The following is a 7,963-nucleotide window of genomic DNA, read 5'->3' as shown; positions in this document are numbered from 1 at the left end:
GCCTCTATCCCTTCTAGTGGAGGGCCGGCGTCCCCGTCTCCTGGTTAGACCTGATTGGCTCCATCCCCAGCCCTAAGCATTGCGATTGGATGCGGCTGCGCGGGGCGGGCCGGCCTGGAACGTCGGCCGTTGGCGAGCGCTCCATTCTAGCCCCCTCCCTTCTGTCGCCTCACTCCGGCGCTGGAGTCTCCACCCCCCCGGCGGGTTCTGATTAGCCACTTCCGACGCGTCTCGGGGCCGCGATTGGTCCGCCGGGTCCCTGAGCCCGTTCCCCTCCCCTTGAAGCGACTACGGCGGCTCCAAGGAGGGGGAGGGGGTAGGAGGGACGGCCGGTCCCGTCAGTCAGGCAGCGGGAGCCGCCGGGAGCGGATGGCGGCGGCGGTAGCGGCCCCACTCGCCGCCGGGGGTGAGGAGGCGGCGGCCACGACCTCTGTTCCAGGGTCTCCGGGTCTGCCCGGGAGCCGCAGTGCAGAGAGGGCCCTGGAGGAGGCCGTGGCCACCGGGACCCTGAACCTATCTAACCGGCGCTTGAAGCACTTCCCCCGGGGCGCGGCCCGCAGCTACGACCTGTCAGACATCACCCAGGCTGGTGAGTGCACCCGGCCCCGTACCCGGCAGGGACCCTCATTTGCATAGCCCCGCCCCTGGCTCGTTTCTCACCGGGCTCGAGAGTCTAGCCCGCCCCTTCACCTGACCGTCGGGGTTCTCGACCCCGCCGATTTGCATAAGCCTGCCACCTCCCCCTCCCCACTTTGAGAACTACCAGACAATGAACACATTTCTCGTTTGCACGGAATGCCCAGCGCCCCGGCCGAGCGTTGTGAGAATTCCCCGTCTTCTGCTTCTCTTTATTTGCGTGTCTGCGCACCTGTAGAATGGTCCCGCCCCTCACCTGGTTGACTCATTTGCATGACCTCAGTTCTGATCGTTCTTTAAAGCAGCCCCCACGATCCCCTCTGAGGACTCCTTTCTCTTCCTCCACTTCGTCTCCCAGCTCTTTCCTCCCCATTCCACCGAGATCCGAGCAGCCTTAGGCCCCCCTCTTCCCTAGGATTTGCCCCTAACAACCTGGTGTTTCTGTTTACTGTGCTTGTTGTCCCGCCCCCTAAGGTCGCTGGCCCTCTCCACTCTTCACTCAGCTAGCCTATGGGAAAGAAGCAAATCTTCCACCTCCCCTAACGCTGTTCTCCTCGAGCTCTTCCACCTATTATCCCTGACCCCCGTATCCAAGACTCTTCCTTCTTGCGTGTGTGAGGTCACTATGGAGCCTGTGACCTCATAGGGACCCAAGAATTCCCATTTGAGCTTCTGTTTTCCCTAGGGGGAGGGGCTTGAGGCAGTTGCTGAAAGGAAGGAAATCTTATCTCCTGGCTAGGAGTGTTGGGAAGCTAGAGACTGTCCCACTGCCTGTCCACTCCCCCACCCACAGATCCCTCCAATCATGCTCCCTCCTTCCTGGTGTCTCTTGCTGCCAGGGTGTGGGGGACTCTACCATGACAGGTGAGTCAGGCCTCAGCTGCTCAGGAGGCAACAACCTATGACCTTGGGCTGGCAGCTGGGGGGTGGAGATTGGGAGTGGGGAGGAGGACTGCATTCCCGAAGCCCCACCCTAGCCTAGCCCAGGGTGGGACTTGGGGCTGGGTGAGCGTCCTCCCATCCTCCGGATGACACTGCTCTGCGACAGCATGTAATTCTCCAGCAGGTGCCTCCTCACCTGCAAACACTCAAGTGGGCACAGGCACTCGCTTTCCTCCCCTGTTCTGGGGAGGACCAGTTTAAACCTCTCCACTTTTCTTGGGTTGCTGGGTAAACGCACTTGCCCACCATGCAGTGAGTGAGTTCAGGGAATGGATGAGCCCCAGGAGCCATTCCTCTCCCTCTCAGTCTCCCCCAGCCGCCTAACCCCAAGCTCCAGATTGACCTCAGCAGCTGTGTGACACTCGCCCGTCTGTTCCCTTTCCCCTCCCCCTTGCTTGTTTTTTGACAAAGACCAAATGTTATTCTTTACTTCCTTAGGGCTCTGCCTCTGTGAGTGGACTCCTGGGGAAAACTACCAAGAACTCCCTGGCCCCTCCCAGCTCCTACCCCCTCCCACCCTCCACCGCCAGCATTCCGGCTCCGGGTGCAGGCAGTTCTGAGTGAGCTAGTGTGTTGAAGCGGGAAAATCCCAGCTTCCGGAGGACCTCTTCCTGTCCTGCTCTCCACGCAGAAATCCTGAGTCCAGGTTGTAGGCCAGGTGGAATCTGTCTCATCCAGAACATTCTCCTCTGACCCCTCTCCCCAAGCAGAATGCTTATAGTTTGGGGTGGAAAAGGGAAGTGACAGTCAGTGTTGACCATACCCTGTCCTCTATACCTCCTTTCCCTCCAACCCAGACTAAACACTTGAACACTCTGCCAAATTATTTTGAGCCCTATCCTGCTTTCCCAACTCTTTTGCCCTGCATATTTCTTATTGCACAGGTCTCTGATATCCCCTGGACTCTGTTCCTTGGGGCCCCTGAAAGTAGGATGAATCCTGAGATGGCGGGGAGGGGCAGCTCTCACAAAGGAGAAGTGCAGCTCATTCTCTTACAGACCACATCCTGTGCCTCCTGTGCCCTGCCTCCTCCAGCCTGGGCTCCCTTCCGCTCCTAGCTTTTGCCCCCACCACTGCTTAGCCCATCTTGTCCTCCACCCCCTTCATCCACAGCATGCGTGCACACACACAAGCACATTTGTAGATGCAGGGAGAGCAGGCGGGTGGAGGGCCAACGTAGGAGGACTGCATCTGGCTGTCTCACCCTCTCCGGAACTTGGTCTTCTCCCTTGACGGGTCTTCTCTCTTTGCATACCAGGGCTGTGAGCAGAGAGGGAGAAAAAGGGAGGCCTGGTACAGCAGGCTGTCATCCGCCCTGGTAAACATAGGGCCCACCAGAGACAGAACCTGACAGATTGTTTCTACTCCATTTCCTGTCATGAGACTCATTTCCTTTGGGGATATACCCCAGCTTCCCTCCCATCAGCTTTTGCTCACCCCTTCCTGGGGAGGGCTGCCTAAGAAGCTCACCCAAGTTCTATTGCCAGGGACATCCCCCTGCAGGCCCTGGGCCCCTCCCAGTGCAGGTGAGGAGAGAAAACAGAAACCCAGGCTTGCAGAGCTCTGAACGGTTAGTGTCCCCAGACTGGCAGAAACCCCAGGCCTGACTCCTTTCATTGGAGTAGCAAGCGACCACTTGAGATAAGGGGTGGTCATAGGCTTTACCCTCCCTACTTCCCTCCCCGTTTCTCACCCACACCAAGACACAGGCAAAAGAGCTGAGCACCTAAAGCCTGGGTCAGTAAGAGAGGAAGTAGAGGAAGGCCAGTGGGGCTGGAAGAGGGTGGGAAGGAGGCCAGTCCTGAAGAAGGTGTATCCGGATGGGAGGGGCCTGAGGACACCAGCTTCCACCTCCAGCTTGGTCAGCTTGCCTTCCCCTCCTGGTCCTTGGGAGTCTGTTCCTTCACAGGCCCTTGGACCTGGCTTGCTGATCCCAGGGGCTGATGAAGAACCGTTGTCCAGTGTGTCAGGAGCCTTACTTATTCTCTAGAGCCAGACTCTAATGACCCTTGGCTTCTTCCCTGTGTTGAAAGAGGTTGAGGCTGGGGACAAGGCCCCCAAGGAGGGATGGAAGAGGGATGAGCTTTCTCAGTGGTCTCCCTGGGGGGCTTACCATATTCTTATCTCGAGCCTCCCGGCCCATTCCTTTGCTGTTTTCTTTGGAGCACTAGCCTTCTCCATAGAACAGCAGGAACCACAAGAGTTCTAGAAGCCAGTCACCCTTTCCAGGGTAGTCCTTCGTTTGTGTATTTGAAGGTGATGGTCATGGTTTGTCCTCCTAAGTCTGAGCTTCTCCAGCCCAGTGACCCTACGGCCTTTGCTGTCCTGTTAATGCTTGGAATGTGCTCGGTTTTGCAGAAAGCTTTGTTCTCTCCAAGAGCCCAGGTTTATAGGCCTGACTCTTTAGGTCCAATGGGGAGGCGGGTGGCTGGCAGCTGGCTCTGGGAAAGTTCCAGGCCCTCCTGTCCGGGACTGGGCCTGTCCACAGCTCTCCCCTGACACTTGCTCCTAGACCTGTCCCGGAACCGGTTCCCTGAGGTGCCGGAGGCAGCATGCCAGCTGGTGTCCCTGGAGGGCCTGAGCCTCTATCACAATTGCCTGAGATGCCTGAACCCAGCCTTGGGGAATCTCACAGCCCTTACCTACCTCAACCTCAGGTAGGGAGGCACGGCTGGCCAGGGGCAGGGAGGGGGGAGCCCCAAGTCCCAGCACACGGTACCCTGAGTGCTCCTCCCAGAGCCCTGAAAAGAGGAGTGCCCTGGGGACTGAGCCCCATGCTTTTCTCCCTTCCATAGCCGAAACCAGCTGTCATCGCTGCCACCCTACATCTGCCAGCTGCCCCTGAGGGTGCTCATCGTCAGCAACAACAAACTGGGAGCCCTGCCTCCCGACATCAGCGCCTTGGGAAGCCTGCGGCAGCTTGTGAGCACAGGGAGCAGAGCAAGAAGAGGGGCCGTTGAGCCAGGCACCAGGGGCCTTTGGGGAGTTTGGGGAGGGGGGGACCAAAGCAGGTGGCCAGAGACCAGAGGCAGTTTCTGATGCCCCTGGTCTTGTGGCTCCTGCCCTACTTCTTTCCTCATTGCAGGATGTGAGCGGCAATGAGTTGCAGGCCCTCCCGGCAGAGCTATGTAGCCTCCCTTCCCTGCGGGACCTCAGTGTGCGCAGGAACCAGCTCAGCACCCTGCCCGATGGTGAGGAGAATGAAGATCTGGGCGGGGGGGGGGGGGGGGGAGGCGTGTGTATGTCTACACTGGAGAAGTCACAAAGACTCTTCACAGAACATCACTGTCTAGGCGCCCAGGGTTTTGCAGTGTATAAAGCAAACTAAATTATTTGTGCTTGACCAGCAACCCTCTGAGGCTGGCAAGTCATGGGTTATTAGCTCTATTTTCACAAATGAGGAGCAAGGCACAGAAAGGAGAGTGGGTGTGTTGGCACCCTGTAAAATCCCAAGGTTGGAAGGGGCCTTTGGGGTCACCCAGGGTCATCACTCACGCAGTGGGAGCTCTCAGGCACCTGAGTCAGATGATGCCCTGTGCCTCCTCCCCCAAAGATTCTGAGTCAGTGGAGCCATGAGCTGGAGCCCAAGCAGCCCCCAACCCCATTTTAACGAGCTAATTGTGATCCACTCTGACATTTGATAGTCTCTGCTCCAAAGTAGGCCCCCCTTCCCTTATTCAGCCAGCATTGTTGTGTGCGTCCTGTGTTTTAGGTGGGGGTCAGGTAGATGTGAATAATGTCACTCACACCTGGGGCCAACTCTGAAAATGTATGGGCTTCATGGGGAGAGACAAGTGGAGGGACGTGCTAGAACAGGACACGGCAAGAGCTGCGGGAGCTAGAGGGAGCATCTGCTCAGGGAGCTTGAGGAAGACTTCTCCCCAGAGGCGTGGCAGGAGCTGACCTGTGAAGGAAAGTTCTCCTTCCTTCTGCATCCCAGGCAGAGGAAACCCATGTGCAAAGCATGTGGGTGGGAGCCAGGGCCAGGTGGGAAGGACCGGAGCCCTGCTCATCTTGGTTTTAGAGAACAAGAGAGGGGAGTCAGGTGGTCACCCATTTTCTCTGGGCTCCCCCTAGTCCTACTCTGGCCCTTTTGCCTTTGAAGTCGGTAGCAGTGTAAACAAACATTTAATCAGGGTGCTCTCTGGGCCATAAGAGAGACCCTAGCAAAATGCCCTGGGGACACAGAGGAAGGAGCAGTGAATTCTAACCTGAGTGTCTGGAAAGATCTCATGGAGGAGGCAACACTTGAGCTGAACTTTGAAAGATGGTCACAAAAATGAGTGTCCCAGCTGAGCAAACAGCATGTGGAAAGGTCCAGAAGCCGAGGGGTTGGAGGGTTGTCTGATGTGGTGTGAGGGTGGGTAGTGAGATGGGAAATGTGGACCAAGCCAGATCATGAACACCTTGACCATGCTGGCCAGGGAGTGGTGAGTGTTATTCTGTGTCTCTAGTCATCACTCATCCAACTGTGCATGTTTGAGAAGTAGAAAAAGGCACCCTTTCCTGTGGGTGGGCACAACCTTGCCTGGGGTGGGAGGGGCTTAGCCAGTAAAGTTCGGGTGGGATTGCAGGCCCCTCCTGCCTAGGTGCATATGTGCAGGGCACAGTCCGCTCACCCTCAGCAGCCTCGGCTGCAAGTCACGGAAGGTGTTTGAGCTGTGAAATGTCGCAGTTTGGTTTGGGTCTTGTGATGGTCCCTTGGGGATGAAGGAACGGTTGAAGTACGGAGTGGGCAGCGTGGGGCAGAGGAGAGAAGCACATGAGATGGGCAGGAGCTCAGGGAGGGGAGGCCTGGAGGTGGGCCCGATTTGAGCAGGAAGGGAAGAGGGAGGTTGTTCCTGGGGACTGCCCACAGCCAGCTAGGCCAGAGGACGTGGTGGACCCAAGGGTGGCAAGTGGGCTAGAGCAGAGGGCAGAGGAAGTGAGCACAAGGCCCCGCCCTTGGGCAGGCTCCTGACTCTTCCCTCACCCACCCCCAGAGCTGGGGGATCTTCCTCTTGTCCGCCTGGATTTCTCCTGTAACCGTGTCTCCCGCATCCCGGTCTCCTTCTGCCGCCTCAGGCACCTGCAGGTCATTCTGCTGGACAGCAACCCCCTGCAGAGCCCACCGGCTCAGGTGAGGGGTGGATTTGGGCTGGACCATGGGGACAGGGCTGAGAATGGGTAGGAGTTGGGAGGTGAGTCCCTTTAGTAGCCAAGCAGGATCGGGGGGAGCCCCCTTCGCTTCCCTTAACCCCTACCATGTGCCTCCTTATACCTAGATCTGCCTGAAGGGGAAACTTCACATCTTCAAGTACTTGTCAACAGCAGCTGGGCGGCGTGGGGCGTCTGCACTGGGGGACCTGGCCCCTTCCCGCCCCCCGAGTTTCAGTCCCTGGTAAGTCCCAAGTGGGAAGGAAGAAGCCCCTGGTTACTGACTGCCCCTTCCTGGCAGCATGGACTCCATGGTTTTCGGTGGGAAGATGAGAGGGGTTGCTGCCCGGTACTGGACTGACTAGCTCTCCCTGGCGGCCCCAGCCCTGCTGAGGACTTATTTCCGGGACGTCGGTACGATGGCGGGCTAGACTCGGGCTTCCACAGCGTTGACAGTGGCAGCAAGAGGTGGTCTGGAAATGAGGTAAGGGCCTCCTTGCCATGAGACACTGGGCGGTCTCAGCCCCCGGGGGGGAGAACCTCTGAGTCAGGACCCTTTGCTTGGTGCCCCTGAATATCAGAGTGACAGTTGGTGTCTGGAGTGGTCTTCTTCCCTTGCCCGGGTATCTCAGGGAGGGGCTGGCTCAACAGCAGACCCCAAGGGCATGAACCCCATGAACCCCCAGCACCACAGAGCAGCGCTCTCCCATTTTTGCATTTCTAGTCAACAGATGAATTTTCGGAGTTGTCCTTCCGGATCTCCGAGCTGGCCCGGGAGCCTCGGGGGCCCAGGGAGCGGAGGGAGGATGGCTCTGGTGAGTGGTGGGGTCAGGGTAAGGGGGCTGGGGTCATGGACGAGTGCCTGGAGGCCCCCAGTGCTTGCTGACATGCCCTGGCCTCCCCAGCTGACGGAGACCCTGAGCAGATTGACTTCATTGACAGCCACGTGCCTGCGGAGGACGAGGAGCGAGGCGCTGCTGAGGTGAGGGCCCCAGGGCTGGTGCACGTGCCCTGGGGGGGGAGGGGGGGAGCCGGCGCAGTCTGGGGGGCCGGGGGGGGGGACCCTCCCTCGACCCCTCTGCTGCTCTTCCCTTAGGAGCAGCGGCCGCCAGAGTTACGCCCTGCGGCAGGGGACGCCGAGAAGGCACCCAGCAGCAGGTACGCCCGAGCGCCCTGAGCCAGCCCCGCCTCCCGCTACGCCAGCCCCCTGGAGCCTCCCTCCGCCCCCTGGAGCCTCCCTCCGCCCCCT

General features: G+C 58.9%; 1 protein-coding gene across 5 annotated transcripts in view; it reads left to right on the top strand.

Annotated features, from left to right (window-relative positions):
* Positions 1–243: 243 nt before the first annotated feature.
* Positions 244–7,963, top strand: part of LRCH4 (leucine rich repeats and calponin homology domain containing 4) — an 11,346-nt gene continuing 3,626 nt past the window's right edge. For all 5 annotated transcript variants that reach the window (XM_034988509.1, XM_034988511.1, XM_034988510.1 and 2 more), the window contains exons 1-10: positions 244–589; positions 4,091–4,235; positions 4,374–4,500; positions 4,664–4,769; positions 6,561–6,697; positions 6,843–6,958; positions 7,099–7,198; positions 7,439–7,529; positions 7,620–7,696; positions 7,811–7,872. In XM_034988509.1, coding sequence (XP_034844400.1) covers positions 370–589; positions 4,091–4,235; positions 4,374–4,500; positions 4,664–4,769; positions 6,561–6,697; positions 6,843–6,958; positions 7,099–7,198; positions 7,439–7,529; positions 7,620–7,696; positions 7,811–7,872 — 1,181 coding nt within the window. In that variant the 5' untranslated portion in view covers positions 244–369. The remainder of the gene's footprint in view (positions 590–4,090; positions 4,236–4,373; positions 4,501–4,663; positions 4,770–6,560; positions 6,698–6,842; positions 6,959–7,098; positions 7,199–7,438; positions 7,530–7,619; positions 7,697–7,810; positions 7,873–7,963) is intronic.

The sequence above is a fragment of the Mirounga leonina genome, unplaced genomic scaffold (assembly GCF_011800145.1).
Source record: "Mirounga leonina isolate KUSES-001 unplaced genomic scaffold, KU_Mleo_1.0 Mir_454, whole genome shotgun sequence".
Taxonomy (NCBI): Eukaryota; Metazoa; Chordata; class Mammalia; order Carnivora; family Phocidae; genus Mirounga; species Mirounga leonina.
The sequence above is the reverse complement of the archived record's forward strand: the minus strand, read 5'-3'. Positions and strand labels throughout refer to the sequence as shown.